Source organism: Aptenodytes patagonicus, unplaced genomic scaffold (genome assembly GCF_965638725.1).
Source record: "Aptenodytes patagonicus unplaced genomic scaffold, bAptPat1.pri.cur scaffold_326, whole genome shotgun sequence".
NCBI lineage: Eukaryota > Metazoa > Chordata > Aves > Sphenisciformes > Spheniscidae > Aptenodytes > Aptenodytes patagonicus.
The window spans coordinates 1-19,169 of record NW_027472242.1 but is presented as its reverse complement, the minus strand read 5'-3'; the positions used below and the strand labels follow the sequence as shown (position 1 = coordinate 19,169).

The window sequence follows — 19,169 nt, the reverse complement described above, 5'->3', positions numbered from 1 at the left end:
CGGCAGCGCCCCCCCCCCTCGCCGCCTCGCCGCGCCTCAGCGCCGCCGGACTACAACTCCCGGCGCGCCCCGCGCGCCTCCCCCCCCCCCGCCCGCCTCCCGGCGCGCCCCGCCGCGGGGCACCACGGGAAGTGTAGTCGGCGCGGCCGCCCGGCGGGACCACCGCTCCCGGCGTGCCCCACGTAGGCGGGGGGGCGCGGGGAGGGACGTGACACGGCGGGGGAGCGGGAGGCGCCAGAGGGGCGGGAAGGCCCCGGGGAGCCGGGACGGGGTGGGGGGAGTCGGCGTAAGGGGTGGGGAGGCGCTAGGTGCGAGGCTAGGCCTGGCCCGGTCAAGCCCGGCCAGGTGAGGCCTAGTCGGACTAGGCCCGGCCTAGTCAGGCCCGGCCAGGCCCTGAGGTAAAGCGCGGCCTGGCCCGGCTGGAGGCCGCGAGGGGCCCGGGCCTCCCCCCAAAAGGCTCCGAGGAGGCCAAGGGACGGGCTGAGCCGCGGGCCGAGGAGGGGCTGGCTCGGTGCGGCCTGCTCGGAGTGGTTCCCAGTGAGGGCCGCTGGGCGTGGGGGCGGCTGGAGGGGGCCTGCCCGAGCCCCGCTCCATTCGGGGAGAGCCGGGGGGGGGAACCAAGCCGGCCTCCCCCAGGCTTCGTGGGGCCTGTCCGGGGCCTGCTGTCAGCTCCCGCTTCCCTCCGCGGGGCTGCGGGTGGGCTCCGGCCCAAGGTCCCCCGGGGTTTACTCGCCCCGCCCGGGTGCGGGGGGCCCGGCTGCCCTCTCCAAGGCCGCCCGCCCGGACTACAGCTCCCGGCGCTCCCCGCCGCCCTCCCCCGGGGCCTTTTCCCCGCCCTGCCCGCCAGGTCGCCTAGTTAATCGCCAAACCGGGACGTGGAGCGGGGGACTACAGCTCCCGGCGTGCCCGGAGGAGCCGGCGGGTCCCCCGGCGCTGGGCTGCTGTGTCACTGCAGGGGGACAGGGCGACGGGGGGGGGGGGGGGGGCGGCTCTCTGCCAGCTGCCTGGTTCCCTTCCTGCCTATTCATCCCTGCCTGTTTAATGTCGGGGCAGGAGCTGTGCCTAGGCAGTGCTGTGGGTCTTGGTGGAAGGCGTTTCCGAAGCGGGGTGGAGAGGGGAGTTCTCTTTTGTGGCAGCAGGGACCCTGGGCCAAGACTCCCTCGCGGCGGGTTGGTTCCTTTAGCTCTTCACTGACTTTAGGTTTGACTCCGGTGACCTCCTTCTGGTTCGTTCTGGCCTTAATAAGAAAAGAGCTGGGCTCTGAATTTGGGTCCCCGATGCAAAGCCCAGGGAAGTAATTTGCCAAGCTGCTGCAAAGTACCGGCATAAGTAATTCAAACAGAATCGAGGTAGATGGGAAGCGTAGCCTGTGACGCGAGCCCTTTATCGTTTCCAACGGTGTGAAACCCAGCTAACGTGCCCTATCCCACCCCTCCTGCGTTCTGAAGGACTGATGAGTATTAAAAATACTGTATTAAAAACAGGCATTGAGGCCTCTGAGAGCGAGGGGGAAAGGTGAACGCGGTTTTCAGTAGCTGCGACACTTAGAGGTACGTTTTCTCCCCACTCTTCACGCAGCCGAGACCTGTAAGAGCGAAGCCGAGCGGTACTGGCACAAGGACGCTGAGGAGGAGGACGTTCCTGTGGCCGCGGGACCGGTTTGGCTCGCAGAAGGTCCCGTCTGCGTCAGCTTTTCTTTGTGGCGGCGCGGAAACCCCTTTCCCCGAGACTGCAGGTTCCCCGTCCGCCAGTAAACGGCGAGCCCTCGTCTCGGCTGTGACGCGCGCGTGCGGGCTGTGACTTGTAGAGCGAACCCCTTGTCGAGGAGGCCTGAACCCCCAAGGGTGTCACGGAGGTGTTTAAGCCCCTTTCCTTTACAACTCTGCCCACCCGCTCTCCAAATCTAATGGAAACCCAAAACGGAGAACAGCCACGGCACGACGGAAACGGGGAGTTTTTTGTGGATCGCTTCCCCGGCAAAGCACCCTTTGGGCTGAAATCCTTGGGAACGCGTTGGGAATCTCCCCAGCAGATTTTTTTAATTTATTTATTTTTATTTTTAACTCCTCCATAAATGTCTGGGTCTGTTGAAAAGTAAAATCGGCCGGTCCCCGAGAAGCACTGAGCGAGCAGGTTAAACCGCCCAGAGCCTCGATGCGAGGCAGTCCTCATCCTCTGCGGGGGGGGGGGGGGGGAAATCGGCGGTAACCCGGGCAGAGATAGGAGGGACGGAGCTGAAACAAGGCCCTGCTCTCGCTGTGTGGAAGGAGGGAGAAATCTTTGTTTCCCTCGCCCTTTGTCCGTCTTCTCTGTTTTAAGATAGAGATTCCTGGGGCTCTCACCCCTGGGCAGCGGAGTCCTGCTTTCAGCTGTGAGCCCTCCGATTATTTATTTGTGTTACCCTGTGGCTCGTTAGGAGAAATTAAGCCAAGGAAAGCACGGGGGGGGATGGAAGGAAAAGAGCCCAGCCCAGGAACCCCGACTGACAGGTCACGGTGGAGGTTCTAGTCTTGCAAACAGCTTAATCTGGGCTTAATTTAATCGCAGGTGTTTGGTCGGGCCAGGCCTGCACCCGTCGCTGCCGGGAGGTCCCAGCCTCGCCTGGCACAACGTCCCCGCTGGCGCCTGAGCCCCGTCACCCCGACGAGGAAATCCCCGACACCCGGAGCTTCGCCGGTTTTAGTCTGAGGCTGGGACGCGTTTAGCAGCAGCGCTGGGGGCGGAAGGAGACCAAGGTGACGACTTACTCATCTGGTGACTTAGTCACCCCCTAACCCCCGCGCCGAGCCTGGCCGGGCGGGCCGAACCTCCTCCCCAGGCACGCAAAGATTTTCCTACAGGCTTTATTTCGCGTGCCGTGAGTAATCCCGGTACCTCTGGCCCGGGCTCTGCAGAACAGGGTCTTTCTGAAGAAAAATGCTTTGCCTGTTCGGCCTTAGGCGAAGGGGGGAGCGCACCCGAGGCGGCCCGCTGCTCGGGCACAAAACGCTCCCAGTTGTTTGTTTTCTTTCTTTTTAAAAGCTGGCCTCCCTCTCCTACGACGTATTCGGCTGCAGCCGGGATGTGGCGTTTTGGGGGTGCCACTACACTGGTTTTACATGGTTTTACGCTGGTTTTATGCTGGTTTTACACCGGACCCCTCCATTTCCAAGGTCGCAGCGGCCAGCCCGCGGCCGGGCGTCCCTCCGATGTCGCGCCGGGGTGGCCGTGTCGGGCTCTGTCCCTGTTCCTCGTGACACATCCACGATTATTCACCAAGTCTGAGCTGGAGGCATCCCCCCCCCCCCCCCCCCCCCCGACCCCCAAAGCCACCTGCAGCTGGATATATTTTTATTATTGGGTTTTTTTGGGGGGATTGGGGTTTGGTTTGGGGTTTTGGTTTGGGGTTTTTTTTTTGCACCACGGCGAGCGTGGCTGCCTCCCTCCAGCCGGGTATTTCGCAGCGAGCCCAGCCCGCCCGGGGACCCTCCTCTCCCCGATCACCCGTGGGTGCGGGTGGGTGGCTGTACGTGCGCAAGGCAGCGCTGCCGAACCTCCGAGCGCATCCACCGGGAGGAGGAGGAGGAGGAGGAGGAAGGGGAGGAGGAGGGGGGGGGGGGAGGCTGGGGCTGGCGGCGGAGGGAGGGAGCAATTGAATTTCAAACACAAACAACCGCATGGGGCACGGACCCACCGCCGCCGCGCCGCGCCGCTCCTAGCACCGCGGGCCGGGGCCGCCGCCGCCGCCCCCCCGCCCCGGGCTCTCCGCCGGGGCCCGCCGCGCTGGGGGGCAGGAGAAGCCGCTGGTTCCCTTCCTCCCCCCCCTCCCCTCCTCCTCCTCCTCCTCCTCCTCCTTCTTTTATTATTATTTTGTTTCTTTTTCGCTAATCCCTGCCTCGCCGGGTTTTGCCTCCCAAACTTCATCCTTAACAAACACCCCCCCCCCCCCTTTTCTCCCCTGCCCGCCCCCCCCCCCTTCCCCCCCCCCCCCCCCCCCCCCGCCCCGTTCCCGGGAGGAGCCGCCAGCAAAGATGTCCCGGTCCAACCGGCAGAAGGAATACAAATGCGGGGACCTCGTCTTTGCCAAGATGAAGGGTTACCCGCACTGGCCCGCCCGGGTAAGGAACCGGGGAAGGAGCCGGGGGGGGGGGGGGGGGGACGGACGGACGGAGGCGACGGGACCCACCGGTTCCCCCCCCCCCCCCCCCCCCCGGTGCTCCCCGTTGCATAACGCGGGCGGCCGCACGCCGCAGCCGGTGTCCCGGGGCCGGGCTGCAGCGGGGCTGGGGGGGGGGGGGGGGGCTGCACCGAGGTCAGGCTCTCCCGGTGCAGCGGAGGACGGGGGGGGGGGGGGGCGGGCGAGGGGGGGCTGCCGGTTTTCGGCTGGATCCAACTTTACCGGCACCTTATGTAAGGCCGGGCCCGGGCCCCGCTCCCCGGCGCGGAAAAGTTGGGGGGGGATTCGTTACCGGGGGGGGGGGGGGGGTTGGGGAAGCGCTTTCGGGTTATTTTGTTGTGGTTTGGGGGGGGGGGGGGGGATTTAATATATTGGAAACAACGTCCCGGGCCCCTTTTGTGCTATTTCCCTCCCGGGGGAGGGAAGAGACAGGTGGGGGGGTCGCGGGTGGGGGCCCGCGTGGCTTCTGCCACCGCGTGGGAGTGGGGGGACACCCCCAGACCCCCCTCCCGGGTTGCTCCTGCTCGTTTCGGTCCCCGCCGCAGGACCCACGGGGCAGGACGAGCCCCCCCCCCCCCTACACCAGGGCAGAGGGACGGAGCCGTGACCCGGGCCGCATCCTGCACCGGAGCACGAGGCCGGCGCCAGCCCCCGCCTCGACCCTCCACCCCCCCACCCCGGCATCGCCCGGTGGGTCGGGGGTGGGGGGGTGTGTCCCGTTCCCGCGTGGGGCCGCACCACGGCCTCCCCCCCCCCCCCCCCCCCCCCCTTCCGTGCTCCGGCTCCGAGCCGGCAGCGGGGACCCCCGCGAGGCGTCGGGGTGGCGGCACGCCGCTCCCGCTCCGTGGGCTCGCCGCTCCGCCTCACCGATGATTTGGGGGAGACCGGGGGGGGGGGCTTAACCACCACCCCCCCCCCCCATCCTCCTGGCTTCGCCGGCGGGTCGCCGAGCGTGTCCCCTGCGTCCGTGTGGCCTTACCTCTCGCTGGGGCCCCGGGTGCCAAATAGGTGCCAGCGCTCGCCGGGAGTTTGGCTTTGAAAAATCAATATAATTACTGAGGACTTAGGACTCGGGGGGGGGGGGGGGGACACGGACACGACACGGGGGGACACGCGGGGGCGTCGAGGTGGGGTGCCGGACCCGCCGCCTTCGCCCGGCTCGCTCGCACCGGAGCAGCGGTCCTGGGCACCGAGCGGATGCCGGGGGGGGGTCCCCGAGCGTCTGGGGATGGGGGGGTTCAGTACCATGAGGGCCCCCCCCCCCCCTCCCCCAGGATAAAGCACCTCGGCCACGCTCGCCGAGAGCCATCGGGGCCCGATCCTCCCCCGGGCAGGCCGGGTGGCCGAGCGGCGGCTCGGCCGGGTGGCCGTGGGGGGAAGCTCTGGCTACAGAATACGTCGCTGGTTATTTTTAAGCGGTTGATGATGCAGTTTAAAATTTCCTTGGAGTGTTCCCCCCCACCCCCCCCCCACCGGGCCTTGCTGCAAAGGGAGCTGGGCCGCCTGCAAACCCCCAAATTAAACCGGAACGGGGAGGAATCGCAAAGTGCGGCGGGCTTTAAAGGCCGAGGATCTCCCCCCCCCCCCCCGCCCGCCCGCCCCCCCGCCATCCCCTCCTCCTTCCCCTCCTGGGGTTTGAATAACTTTTGTTTGGTTTGTAGGGTTCTGGCGGGGAGGCCGGGGACGGGGGGTGGGGAGGCGTTCGGATTTGGCACTGGCCTCCCAACGCGCATTTGAAAGCGGCTTTGCGAGGAGGAGCCAGAGGGATCCCTGGGAGCCCGGCGCCCGCTTCCACCACCGCTTCCCTTTGGGGAGGGGGGGGAAGCGATGCTCCCCTGGCCCCCAGCGCGGACCCCTTGCTTCGTCCTCCTTTATCCGTCGCATCCCGGCGGGGTTTGGCCCCGGTTCCCGAAAAGCCCCTCTGACGGGTGCCCCCGTGCCCCGTCGCTGCAAGGACGGGGACGGGGGGGGGGGAAGCCGGGTCGGGGCTCGCGCAGCCTCGTGCCGGGCTGAGCTCCCGGAGACCAAATTAGCGCCTGCGTACGCTGCGCGGGGCCAGGCCCGCTCGGGTTGCACGCCGTGCTCGGCTCCCAGCAGCCGGTTTCACCGCCAACCATCATGGCAGGAGCGTTTCGGGGCCGCTCGGGCAGGCGGGGGAGCAGGTTTTCCCCCCCCCTCCGAAAGCAGCGGGAGGTCAGGACAGGCTGCCCTCCCCGAGCCCGGGGGGACGCCGGGTTGAACAGGGGGTGGGGGGGGGTGTGTGTGTGTGTTTTGGGGTGCTGCTCTGCAGAAGGGGCCGAGCCCCCCACTGCACTCCCTCCGGTGACTAATCCCGTCGCGGGCTGAGGTGAAGCAGGCAGGGTTTGCCCGTGACTAATCAGGCGCTGTGATGAAACGTTACCCGGCCGCCCGTGGCGTTCGCTGGGATATTTGTTTCCGACCAGGTGTGGCTGGAGCAGAAAGAAATGGCGAGGGAAGAAATGGAGCCGGGGTGGCGGTGGGGGGGAGAGAGCCGGAGGCACCGCGGCGAGGTGGGGGTTATTCCCCTGGCCCGTGCTCTGGAGACGGCGCTCGTGGTCCCACAACACCGGCAGCTCAGCCCCCCCCCTCCCCGCCCCGGTGGAAACCTCTCCCCGAAAGGGGCAGCACCGAATAGAGGGGGAAACTGAGGCACGAAAGCAGGGAGATGAGTCGCCAGCGCCCGGAGCGGGACCCCTGCCTTCCCGCACACGGAGTCCATCCTCTTTCCCCTCGCCCCATCTCCGTGGGGTCCCCGCCGCCCGGACCCTCGCTGTCGCCCACCCGTCGGCGCTTCCCTCTTGCCGTGGCCGGATCCGCAGCCCTTCTTCCTTACAGCCCGCCGAGAGGGTGTGGGAGCGCGGCAGGGACCGGTGCACCGCGCCGGGGGTCCCGGCACCGCCGGCATCCCCCTCCCTGAGCATCTCCTGTTCCCATCACCGGGCATTTGGCGGAGGCGGAGGGCTCCTCGTTGCTGGGCCGGATCCGGCCGGCAGGACCGGCCGTACGCTTTGCCACTGTTTGGAGAAGAAACGGGGTAGTTTGCTGCCGGCGGCGGAGGGCCAGGGCTGCCCGGTGCTGGGAGAAGCTCAGCGTCACGGGGCTCTGCCCCAGCGTCGTGCCACCGAGGCCGGGCGAGCTCAGTGCCCGGCCCGGGCGTTGGGAGGGGGCCGCAGCGATGGCCCCTGGGCTGGGGATGGCCCCGGGTGGGTGCGTGGCTGCTGTCGTGGGGCTCAGGGATGCCCCAGGCCCCCAGCCCGGCCGTGTGTGGCCCCCCCCCACCTCGTGCTTTTTCAGCCGTGTGCGACCCACGTGAATTAATTCCATTAATTCCCCCTTCCTGACAGCAGACTCCCGCTTGCCAGCCTTCGTCCGGCAGTGGGAAAACTGAGGCAGGGGCTGAGTTGCTCCCAGCACCCCGGTGCTGTCGGGGTCCCCCGGGGCCAACGCAGGGGCCGGCTGCTCCCAGCCTTGCTCCGCTCGCGCTCCGAGGATCGGTTGCAAAGGTCAAGTGCGGAGGTTGGGGGCAGAGTCCACACCGGGGTACGTGCCCCCTCCCTCCCCTGCCACGCTCCAGAGCTTTCCCTCCTGGGGGGGGACTGTCCCAGCCTCTTGTTTTTGGACACCCCCACCCTGCCAGCCCCGTGGTCCGCAGGTCCCCGGGCAAGGACAGGCTGGTGACACCGGTGCCATTTGTAGGAGCTGGTGGGGGAACGGCGACGGGCACGCGTGTACTTTAACCCAGCACCGCAGCCCTTTAACCCCCTCCCCCCGCCCTTTGCCACCTTCCCGGCGAGCGACGGGGTTGGACAAACAGACGTCGGACAAACAGATGGCAGTGCCTCAAGCCCCCGTTGACCATCACGGGGCAGTTTGGCAGCTGGGTGGGCTGCCAGCCCCTCGCCTTGGGGGGGGGGGGTGTGTCTCCAGGGGGGGTGAGGGGTTTCCAAACAGCCCCAGCCCTCCGGTGAGAGCGAAGCCCTCGCGGCTGCGCTCGCTCCCGGGGACAGCACGCTTTGGGCGGCGTGAGACACACAACACCCCCCCCCCAGGGGTTTCGGAAGGGTTTCCACCCTCGGCGCCTGCCCGCGCTATCGGCGTCCCTGCCGGGGTATCTCGCCCGCCTCCCCGTATCTCCCCGCGCCCCGGCTTCCCCGCCTGCCCCTGCAGATAGAGATGCTGCATCCTTTCCTCCGGGGACGAAGGTTGGGGTGCAGAAGGGGCAGATAAGGGGCTGTCGCTCGCCGGGACGGGCTGGGCGGCGGATCCTGGCTGCCATGTGGATCGGCCGTGGGGGAGACATGAGCTTTCCCCGGTGCCGGGCCCACCGTTGCCTGTCCCTCGGCCGTGCCGCGACCTTGGCCAAGGACGGTTCCTGGTGTGGGGATGGGGACGGGCGGCGGTGGGCTCGGGGACCACGGTGCCATGGGGCAGCCGTCCCTGTCCCCGCTGCCCTCGACGCCATGTGTGCCGCCTTTCCTTGGGGAAGGAGGTTTTAAAACTAGCTGGGGGAATGGCACAGCCGGGAGGGTCTCCACCAGGCTCCCGGCACTGCGAGGGGCTCAGGGGGCCGTGTCCTCACCCGGGGGGCTCCAGGGCCGGCGGGGCCTTTGCCGCATCATCCCGGCAGCGACCTGCGGAAACATGGCGTGCAGAGAAGCATCCCCATGGCGGGGCCGGGCTGGCCGGCCGCCCCTCTGACTCATATTTTCTCCTCCGCGTGGGGACCGAGCCGCTGCTCCCGGCTGCTGCGGTGGTGGCTGCTCGGTGGGCGAGTGCCGGGGGCTGCGGGCGGGCAGGGGTCCCGCCGGGGCGTGGTGGCCGGTGTGAGGGCGAGACTGACCTTTGTACCGCCGGGGACCGTCCCCGCTCGTCCCGTCCCTGCTCCTGAAATGCTTCCGTGCAGCTGGGGGTGCCGGACGGGGGCGAACGGGGGGCTTTGGGGCAGGACGGCAGTGCCGGGAGCTCCGGGACGCGGTGGAGGCACGTCACCGATCCCGAAACACACCCTGGATCCGGGAAGACGGATGCAGGAGGATGGCCCGGATGCCCTGACCCACATTTGGGCAGTGGGGATGGCGTGGAGGTGCATCCCACCCCGGTCCAGCTCTCCGGGAGCAGGGACCACGCACGGGACATCACACCGACTGCCCACCGCGTCCCGGTGCCTGCACGGAGCCCCTTGCCGGCATCCCAACCCGCCCGGCTGCCCCTGGGGCCGTGCCGGCACTGCCACCCGGCGCAATGGCACGTGTTAGTTCCTGGATGTTGGGGAGTGAAGCTGCACGGTATTCCCAGCTCTGGGAATGAAACCGGGAGAAACCCTTGGCCATGTTGGCCCTTGAGCATTGCATTTGAGATGGGTCGGTGACACGCCGGGAGGAAGGCAGGTGAAAAAAACCCCGGTGGCAGCCCTGCCGCCGGCACCCCGGCTCCGCGCTGGCCCGGCCGGCTGGGGAAACTGAGGCTCGGCGAGCCGGGGGGGGGGGGGGGGGGGGGCGGCAGTGACTTAGCAAAGGTCGTGCCGTGAGTCAGCAGCGCGCTGGAAATGGGACCCAGCGCCCCGGCCGCCGGCGCTGGCACCTTCCTGCCCGGTGACGTGCTGGCACCCGCCCCGAGACCCCCGCACGCATCCTCCCTCGGCTCCTTCCACCTCCCTTTGAGGCTTTCTCCGGGAATTTATGGCCGCGCTCCTCGCGCTGGCTGGAGCGCGGGGGGGGTGTGTGTGTGTGTGTGTGTGTTTATTTTTAGACGCTATAAAAAGCAGCCGGAGTCGCTTTCGCTCTATTCCCGCGTGGCGCCTCGGGAATATTCACGCTCGGTGAAACGGCACCTGCCGGCGGGGTCAGCGCCGGCTGCTCGCGGACCCCCACGGTCCTCGCCGTGCCGCCCCCGCGGCCCGTGACCCCGTTTCGGCTGGGGGGGGGGGTGTGGGGTGGCGTGTGTCCCAGCAGCAGAACGGCGTCACCGGGCACCCCGACACCTCCTAGCTTTTCCCCCCCACACACACACATCCCCACGCCCCGACCCAGGGCTGGAGGCGATGCCTCTGGCTTCACCGGTGCCACCGGCACGCCTCGCGCGCGAATTTGCTGAGCTAAATATGTCTGAGCCAGTCTAGACAAGAGCTTACGGCGGCCGCTCCTCGGCCATCCCCACGGGGGAGAGGGGGAGAAGGGGAGCCCCCGCTGACCGGCACCGGTGGGCACAGCCGCTTGTTTCATTAACCGCTGTTCTTGCCCGCCACGTCGCTGGCCGGTGGGTGAATTCCCGAGGAATAATGTTTTCTTCCCTCCCCGGGCTGCCTCGGTCGGTCGGTCGGATGCGGCGTGCGGGATGCCTGTGTCCCAGCCGGTGGGTGACGTCCCAGCGTCGGGGGAGCCGGGGCTCTGCTCTCCCCGATTCTGACCCCGTCTTTTGTGTCGCGCAGATTGACGAGATGCCGGAAGCTGCAGTAAAATCCTCCTCCAATAAATACCAAGTCTTCTTCTTTGGGACCCACGAAACGTGAGTGGGGCCCCGGCGCGCGCGGGAGACGGGGCCGAGGGGGGGCACTGACCGATCGACCCTTCCGTGGGGCAGCGCTGCCGATGGCCCCGGGGGTTTTGGGGAGAGGCGAGACCACCCCCACCCCCCCCCCCCACCTCGGCTGCCATCCCTCACTGCTTCCCTCCCCCCGGGCAGGGCATTCCTGGGGCCCAAAGACCTCTTCCCCTATGAAGAATGCAAGGAGAAGTTTGGGAAACCCAACAAACGGAAAGGGTTCAGTGAAGGTTTGTGGGAGATCGAGAACAACCCCACCGTCAAAGCCTCCGGCTACCAGGTGCGTCGCGAACCGAGGGGGGGTCCCGGCGCCTCGTATCCCCTTCCGGCCGCCTCCTTTTCCCCCCCCCCCGTTCCCCCTTCCCGGGTCCCCCTCTTGTGAGTCCCCCGTGTCCCCTCCCAGCCCACCAGAAGAAGACCTGCCCCGAGGATGCCGAGCCGGAGCGGGAGCCGGAGGGCGACGGGGAGAAGAAGGGCACGCGGAGGGCAGCAGCGATGAGGAGGGGAAGCTGGTGATCGACGAGCAGTCCAAGGAGAAGAACGAGAAAGCCGGGATCAAGAGGAAAGCGGAAGATGCTTTTGGAGGTAGGGGGACGTCGGGGACGACGGGGACGCGGGCGAGGGGGGGTCCGGGGCTGGGCTGAGCCGAGCTCCCCTCGCCCAGGACTCCCCCAAACGCACCAAGGAGGCAGAGGGGCAGGAAGGGGAGAAGAAGGTAGACAACGAAGAGGCCCCCAAGGAGGAGCCGAAACCCAACACGGCCGAAGGGGAGAAGGAGAAGAACAGCGACGCCGCCGGCGTGCCGGACGCCAACGAAGCCAAGCAGGAGGGCAAGGAGAAAGCGGGCGCGGAGGAGGTCAGAGACCACAAGGAGAGGTGAGGGTGGTGCGGTGACCCCCGTCCCCAACAGCCGGGCTCCTCCCTGCCCACCCCGGGCACGGGGGATCGTCCCCGGCGGCGCGGGGGGGGGGGGGGGGGTGGTGGTCCCGGTGCCGTGGGGGGTCCGTGACCGAGCGCCGGGGGTCTCTTCTTGGCTCTCGCAGCCTGTAGCGGCCTCCCCGGCGAGCTGATCTTCCCGTCTGCCCTTTCCCTGCTGGGCTCCCTGGGTGCTGCCCCGTCTCACCCTCATCGGCTCGTCGCGTCCGCAGCTCCGGACAAGAGAAACAAACGGAAAATGAAATTTCAAAAAAAAAAAAAAAAAGAAGAAGAAGAAAAGGAAAAGAAAAAAAAAAAAAAGAGAGAGAGAGAGAGAAATGAAGAGAAACCCGGTAACTCGAACCCCTGAACCGACCCGCATCTCCCGGCCCCGCCGTCGTGGGGCGCATGCTTTGTATTAGTGATTTCTAGGGGGCTGATCAGTCGATTTGAAATAAAAGCGATTCATGCCTTTTTAAAGCGCTTCCCCCCGGCCTCTCCGTGCCCCGGGGTCGGCCCCTTCCCGCCGTGCTGGCCATTTTGGGCCCCTTTGGGCTCCCCTAACGCCGCAGCGTTTTGGGGGGGGGGCGCTGCCGGAGAGGGGCTCCGGCGTCCACCGGCAGCTCCGGGTTGTTTTCTGGGTGCTGGAGGGGGGACCAGAAGGAAAGGCGGAAAGGGATCTGAGCGAACGGGGACCTGCGGGCTGTGCCTGGGGAGAGGGAAGGGAAGGAGCCGGGGGGGACAGGGGTTTTTTTTTTGGGGGGGGGGAGACGTTTAATAAAATAGAAACGCGGAGGGGCCGTTTCGGCCGGGGCTTCGCTGTGTGCCCCGGCTGGCGACGGAGCCGTGCCTCCATCGCGTCCCTGCGGCTGGACGGGCTCGGGGAGGTGGGGGGGGGGGGGGACGGGACACCACCACCCCCCACCCCTCCCGGGCGGCAGCGCCCTCGCCCCCCGGGGATCAGCCCCGGGAACGGGACGGAGGGATGGACGGCAGCAGAAAATGGAGCCCTGGCCGGGTGCCAGCCCCGCCGCGGGACTACAGCTCCCAGCTGCCCCGGGCTGGGGGCGGCGGCCGCCACCGAGGGGCCTGGCCGGCCGTGGGGAGCCCCCGGCCCCGGGGAGCGCCCAGGCCTCGCGGAGCTCCCCGCCCCCCCCGCCCCGGTCCCGCGTGGGAAGCTGCAGGGCCGAGCCCGGGCGGGAGGAGGCAACGGGAGGCGGTGAGGGGCCGGCGGCCGCCCCGCAGCTCGGCCCCGCGCCCCGGCCCCGGCTCCGGCTCGGTTCCACCGCGCCCCGGGGCCGCCCCGGGCCCGGCCGGGAGGCGGCGGTCGCGGGCGGGGACTACAACTCCCGGCGTGCCCCGCGGCCCCCGGCGCGCCCTCCGGCCCCGCTTCCACCCGCTCCCAGGACGCACCGCGCCGGGGGGGGGGCGGGGGCTGCGGACTACAGCTCCCGGCATGCCTTGCGGCGGCGCCCGGCGGGACTACGCGTCCCGGCGTGCACCGCGCCCGCCTGTCGAGAGCCGCGGGAGAGGCCGGGGGACGCGGAGGTGACCGGGGGGGGGGGGGCGGCTCTGCGTGCCCGGGTCCCTTCTGAGGGGCGGGGGGGGCTCTGCGGGGTGACCGGGTCCCCTTCGGGGTGGGGGGGCTCTGCGGGGTGCCCGGGTCCCTTTTGAGGGGCGGGGGTGGGCTCTGCAGGGTGCCCAGGTCCCTTCTGAGGGGCGGGGGGGCTCTGCGGGGTGCCCGGGTCCCTTCTGAGGGGCGGGGGGGCTCTGCAGGGTGCCCAGGTCCCTTCTGAGGGGCGGGGGGGGCTCTGCGGGGTGCCCGGGTCCCTTCTGAGGGGCGGGGGGGGCTCTGCGGGGTGCCCGGGTCCCTTCTGAGGGGCGGGGGGGCTCTGCGGGGTACCCGGGTCCCTTTCGGGGGCGGGGGGGGGCTCTGCAGGGTGCCCAGGTCCCTTCTGAGGGGCGGGGGGGGCTCTGCGGGGTGCCCCGGGTCCCTTTTGCGGGGGGGGGGGGGGGGGGCGCTCTGCGGGACACCCGGGTCCCCTTCGGGGGGCGGGGGGGGCTCTGCGGGATGCCCGGGTCCCCCCCCCATCCGAGGCACATCACCCCGGAGAGCACGAGGGAGGGGGGTCCTGGCAGGGCCCCCCCCCCCCCCCCGACCCGCTCCCCCCCCCCCCAGCCCCCGCGGCGCCATGCGCCTCTCGGCCCTGCTGTGCGCGGGGCGGCTGCGGCTGCCCCCCGGTTACCGTCACGGCACGTGGCGCCCCGACACCGCCGCCGCCCAGCGCCGCAACCCCCCGGGGCTGCGCCGCCGCAAGGTCTTCGTGGAGCCCATCGCCAGGGAGGACTGGAAGGTGTTTCGGGGTGACACGGTGAGTCCGTCCCCCCCCCACACACTTCTCCGGACCCCCCCTCCCGCCTCCCTCCTGCTGCCCCCAGGATGGCGGGCCGGGCTTGGGGGGTGGGGGGGGGCCGCCCTGACCCCCTCCTTCCGCCGCAGGTCCAGGTCCTCGCCGGGAAGGACGCGGGGAAGCAGGCGATGGTCACCCAGGTCGTGCGAGCCCGCAACTGGGTGGTGGTGGAAGGGCTGAACACGGTGAGGCTGGAGCCGGTGCAAAGGGGGGGGGGGGGCTGCCGCGCGGGGGTGGGAGGGGATACGGGCCGTCGGTGACCCCCCCCTCTCCGTCCCGTCCCATCCTGTCCCAGCACTACCGCTACGTCAACCGAACCGCCAAGTACACCGGGACCTACATCGCCAGCGAGGCGCCGCTGCTGCTCAGCCAGATCTCCCTGGTGGACCCCGAGGACCGGTAACGGCCGCGGCGGGGGGGCTGAGGGGACCCCACCGCGGCCCCCCCCCCTCCCACCCGGAGTCCCGTGTCCCCGTCCCCCCCCAGACGCTCTCTACCGGCAGGAAGCCGACGGAGGTGGAATGGCGGTACACGGAGGAGGGCGAGCGGGTCCGCGTCTCCCTGCGCAGCGGCCGGATCATCCCCTTGCCCCTGCGGCAGCGCCGGGACGGCATCGTCCCCGAGCAGTGGATCGGTGAGCGGGCAGGGGGACGGGGGGCGGCTGTCGGCCCCCGGAGGGGAACGCGGGTCCCCGTTGTCGTCCCCCCCCACGAGGGCTCAGCGCCGTCCCTTCGGCTGCACGCAGACGGCCCGAAGGACACGGCGGTGGAGGACGCGCTGGACAAGACGTACCTGCCCGTCCCTGAAGACCTTCGAGGAGGAGATCATGGACGCCATGGGGATCGTGGAGACGCGCAGGGCCAAGAAATCCTACTGGTATTAACTGGTGGGGGACGAGGGAGAACCAGAAACGCCGCCGCCGCCCCCCCCCCCGCCCCCCCCGGGGCCGGGGTCTGTCCCCTGGGCTGGGGTCTGCAATAAAGACGCCCCTTTTTTTTCCCCCTTTGCGGCGCGCGGTGCTTTCGGCGCAGCCCCCGGCTTGCTCACGCCGAGCCCTGGGCCGTACAAATCCCCGTTTTATTGCGGTTCGCGCCCGACACCGGCAGCCGGGGGGTCCTGCCCCTCTCCGGGGGCTCTGCCACCCCCACGTCCTCGTCCTCGCTGCTGTCCTCGTCCAGGCCCGACAGCGCCGTGCCCAGGGGGGTCCGCGCGGCCACCAGCACCAGGTTGCGCGGGGAGGACCGGGGGTTGAAGAGGGGAACGAGGGCGCACTGGAAACCTGCGGGGAGAGTGGAGGAGGGTCGGTAACCGGCAGCGCCGCCACCGCCACCCCCTCCCCGCCGCCGCCCCCTCCCCGCCGCCGCCCCGGCACCCACCTTGCTCCCGCAGGTAGAGCAGGCGGTCGAGGAGGATGAGGGTCTCCACCAGCGGGGCCAGCAGCAGGGTGAGGCTGAAGAAAGCCACCACCTTGTGCTGCTGCTCCAGCATGGCCCCGACGGCCTCCGAGTCCAGCTGGACGGCGGCCGGATCCAGCCCCACGCGGGGCAGCCCCAGGCGGGCGTACCTGCGGGGTAACGTCACCCAGGGGGCGGAGAGGGGGGGACGGGGGACAGGGGGAGGGAGGGGGGCGTCCCCCCAAACTCACTGGGGGAAGCTGAGGGCGTGCGCCTTCTTCACCGTCTGCACCCCCGGGCGCTTCTTGCTGGGGTCGGCCGCCCGGATGAGGGTCTCGAGGACGGCGCGGTAGCAGTGGGCGCGCAGGCGGCCGCTCTCCCCGCCCAACCGCCCCGCGTACTCCTCCAGCGCGTGGCAGGCGGCTTCCCGCGCCCGGTAGGAGAGCTCGTGGCCCGGTAACCGGCTACCCAGGCGCTCAGGGGGTAGCCGGGGGGAGAAGCGGGGGGCTGCGGCGGGGTGGACAGCTCATGTAGCAGCAGGCCACCGAGGCGACGGCGGCCACGGCGGGGCTGCAGGCGAAGTGGCGCAGCAGGGCCGGGCTGAGGTCCCCGCAGGCGTGTAGCCCCGTCACCAGCACCCGCTCCCCCCCGTCGGAACCCCCCGGTCCCCCCAGCGGGTTCCTGGCAGCGGGGCCCGGCCCCGGGGGGTCGGGGGGCAGCAGGAACTCCCCCAGGGAGCCCCGGGGTCCAGGCGGCCGGCCACGTGGCGTGGGCCCCGGGGGTGAGGGGAGACTGGGGGCGGCGAGGGGGGTTCTGGCGGCGCCGGGGGGCCCCTCTTTCTTTCCCGGCGCCCCCATTTTCCCCAGCTCCCGCAGCAGCTCCCGGTCGAAGCGTTCCGCCGTGCCGGCCAGGCGGCCGTCGCCCTCCACCGCCGTGACGGATAAGCCGAGGCCGAAGGCCAGGAAGCGCGAGAGGTGGCCCTGGGGGGGGGACGGGACAGGGACAGAGACGGACACACACGCTCAGCTGGGGGGGGGGGGCATCCCCCCGGGGTCCCCCCCCGTCACCACCCCCCCTCCAGCTCCCTACCTGCCCCGCTCCGACGTCCACCACGCGGTCGCAGCCGGTGCCTGGCTCAGCCGCTGCAGCAGCTGCGGGGAGAGGGGGGATTTGAGGGGAGGGGGGGGGGTGTCACAGGGGGTGCGGGGTGGGGAAGGGGGGGGTGGGGAAGGGGGGCACCCACCTTCCCCAGGCGCCGGATCTCGTGCTGCTTTTTGGGCTTGACGTGACGGCGGAGCAAGGGGTGCAGGCGGGGGTTCTGGCAGGGGGGGCGCGGGGTCCCCCCCCGGGCGCCCCCGGGGGAAGGCGAGGGCCCGGGCGGCGGCGGCGAAGGCCAGGAGGGAGAGGGGCCAGGCGGCCCCCGGCCCCCCCCGGCCCCCCAGGAGCCCGGCCAGCTGCGGGGGGGGCGGCGGCCAGGGCGGCCTGCCAGGGCGGGGGGAGCTGCGCCCACAGCCCCTCGGCGAAGAAGTCCTGCGGGGACGAGGGGGGGGGTCAGCGGGGGGGCGGGGGGACGGACACGGGGACATGCCGGGGGGGGGACGGGGACGACACACACACACACACACATGACGACACGCGGGGACACTCACGATGACGGAGGCGTCGAGCAGGGGCCGGTAGAGCGTCAGGAGGCGGATGATGTCGGCCGCTCGCTGCTGCTCCGGCGGGGGGGCCGCCATGGTGGGCGGCCGGGGTGTCGTCGCCCCCGGGGCTCTGATGTCGCCCCCGGGGCTGTGATGTCACCCCAGGGTGCCACACACCCGCCCCCTCCTCCTCTGGCTGTGACCTCACAGGGCTGTCGCATCATCAGACCGTAACATCTCTCAGTGGCTGGGACGGCACCAGGCCGTGACGTCACGCAAGGACGCGATTCCCCCTCCCACAGCCGTGATGTCACCCGGCTGTGACATCACCCAGTGAGGCACCCCCTGCAGCATGACATCACCGGGTCACGCCATCGCCCAGGAATGCGTCCCCCCCCCCCCCCCCCCCCCCACGGGCCGTGACATCACCAAGCCACGGCATCACCCCGGGGATGCAATTCGCCCTCCCGCAGCCGTGATGTCACCGGGCCCGTGACATCACCCAGCGTGGCGCCCCCTGCGGCCGCGCCATCGCCAGGCAGCTCGAGCAACGCTCCCGCCGCCGCCTCCCCCCCCCCCCCCCCCGGGCAGCGCCGACGAGCCGTGACGTCACGCCAGGCCCTGACGTCACCCGAGACGTCAGCACCCGCAGGCCTCCCGGGCCATAGAGCCGCCCCCCCCGCCGGCGGGGCCAGAGCGGCCCCACGCGCCACTCACCGCCCGGCCCCCCTCCGCCTTCCCGCCGCGCACGCGCACTCGGCCGCGCGGCGCCCAGGGAGCACGCGCCGGGCCGGGGCCCGCCCGCCAAGGGCGCAGGCGCGTCTCGCCTCGCTACCGCCCGGCGCCGGGCCGCGCGCATGCGCGCCGGCGGCGAGCCCCGCCGCCCGCCGGCCACGCGCCGCTCCGCCGCGGGGGCGCCTTCCGCTTCCGCTTCCGCTTCCGGGGCGGCGGCGGGGCCTTGGCGGGGGGGGGGGGGGCCCGGTGCTGGGGGGGGGGCCCGGTTCTGGGGGGGGGGCCCGGCGCTGAGCTGCCTCTCCCCGCCGCGGGCAGGACCGGCCCGGCCCGGCCCGGCCCGACCGTGCTGGGGGCTGTGGCGGGGCCGCCCGCTCTCCGCCGGCGGGGCCCGCCATGGCGGATTTGATCCTCAACGTGGACTTCGCCCCCTCCCAGCGCCCCGGGAAGAAGGAGACCGGCAACCGAAAGCACAGGAGCTTCCTGCAGCGGCGGCGGGCGCTGGAGCGGCGGGGCGTGCTGAAGCCGAGGCAGCTGCCGGCGCCGCCGCCGCCGCCGCCCGGGAGGGGCTCCCGGCAGAAACCGGGCCGAGGGGCGGGAGGCGGGAGGCGGCGGACGCCGCCGGGGAAGGGCCCTGGAGAAGCCGGACCCCGTCCGGCCCGAGCCGCGTCCCGAAGGGAACGGCCCCGCCTCCCTCGCCCGGCCCGGCGCGGCCTCGGGGAACGGTTCCCCCGGTTCCAACGGGACGGGGCTTCCCTGGAAAGCGAAGGCGACGGCCCGTGGCGCGGCCAAGGGAAACCGAAGAGCCCCCGGTTTCCCCCCGCCTCCCCCGGCAAACTGGTGGCCATAGACTGCGAGATGGTGGGCACGGGGCCCGGCGGGCGCACCAGCGACCTGGCCCGCTGCAGCATCGTGGGCTACGGGGGCGACGTCGTGTACGACCGGTACGTCCGCCCGCCGCCCCCATCGTGGACTACCGCACCCGCTGGAGCGGCATTCGACGGCAGCACATGGCGAACGCCGTCCCCTTCGGCCAGGCCCAGCGAGAGGTGGGGACACCCGCCCCCCCCTGGGGACCCCCCAAGGCCGCCCTCGCCCGCCTTTCTGCCGGGGGGCGATGCGGGCCCGGGGGGCGATGCGGCCCGGGGGGCGATGGCGGCGGGGCCGGGCTCCTCGTCTCGTCGGCTTCGCGGGCCCTTCGCGGGGTTTGTCGGGCTGCGGGGACTCGCCTGCGCGGGCGAGGGCTGCCTGCCTCCCCGTCCGGCCTCTGCAGCGGAGGGGGGTGTCACACCCCCCCCCACACACACACACACACACACACACGCCGCCACCCGCTCCCGTTCGGGCCCGCCGTCTT

At 70.8% G+C, this 19,169-nt stretch overlaps 4 protein-coding genes and 1 long non-coding RNA gene across 6 annotated transcripts; 4 read left to right on the top strand and 1 right to left on the bottom strand.

Annotated features, from left to right (window-relative positions):
• Positions 1–152: 152 nt before the first annotated feature.
• LOC143173825 (uncharacterized) lies at positions 153–3,153 on the top strand. Of its 2 annotated transcripts, none has more exons than XR_012997793.1 (3): positions 153–182; positions 1,579–1,674; positions 2,548–3,153. It is a non-coding gene; the product is annotated as an uncharacterized LOC143173825 (long non-coding RNA). The 2 variants fall into 2 exon arrangements; XR_012997792.1 differs by lacking the exon at positions 153–182 and adding an exon at positions 1,044–1,169.
• Positions 3,154–3,993: 840 nt separating this feature from the next.
• Positions 3,994–11,848, top strand: HDGF (heparin binding growth factor). The gene is given in 7 exon segments (XM_076363961.1): positions 3,994–4,097; positions 10,605–10,681; positions 10,859–11,001; positions 11,121–11,192; positions 11,195–11,302; positions 11,368–11,593; positions 11,761–11,848. Coding segments are annotated over 7 exon segments (720 nt in total). The 5' UTR covers positions 3,994–4,010; the 3' UTR covers positions 11,768–11,848.
• Positions 11,849–13,125: 1,277 nt separating this feature from the next.
• On the top strand, positions 13,126–15,048 carry MRPL24 (mitochondrial ribosomal protein L24). Its single transcript, XM_076363967.1, is given in 7 exon segments — positions 13,126–13,180; positions 13,812–14,004; positions 14,133–14,228; positions 14,339–14,442; positions 14,547–14,677; positions 14,789–14,838; positions 14,840–15,048. Coding segments are annotated over 6 exon segments (648 nt in total). The 5' UTR covers positions 13,126–13,180; positions 13,812–13,824; the 3' UTR covers positions 14,927–15,048.
• Positions 15,049–15,063: 15 nt separating this feature from the next.
• METTL25B (methyltransferase like 25B) lies at positions 15,064–17,257 on the bottom strand. Its single transcript, XM_076363965.1, is given in 11 exon segments — positions 15,064–15,322; positions 15,420–15,607; positions 15,689–15,902; positions 15,905–15,964; positions 15,967–16,417; positions 16,527–16,567; positions 16,570–16,588; positions 16,681–16,782; positions 16,784–16,901; positions 16,903–16,967; positions 17,087–17,257. Coding segments are annotated over 11 exon segments (1,584 nt in total). The 5' UTR covers positions 17,177–17,257; the 3' UTR covers positions 15,064–15,086.
• An 842-nt stretch (positions 17,258–18,099) lies between these two features.
• Positions 18,100–18,861, top strand: ISG20L2 (interferon stimulated exonuclease gene 20 like 2; the record flags this gene model as incomplete). Its single annotated transcript, XM_076363968.1, is given in 5 exon segments — positions 18,100–18,395; positions 18,398–18,447; positions 18,450–18,635; positions 18,638–18,767; positions 18,770–18,861. Coding segments are annotated over 5 exon segments (645 nt in total), but the record flags the coding sequence as incomplete, so codon positions are not given.
• Between the last annotated feature and the right edge of the window lie 308 nt (positions 18,862–19,169).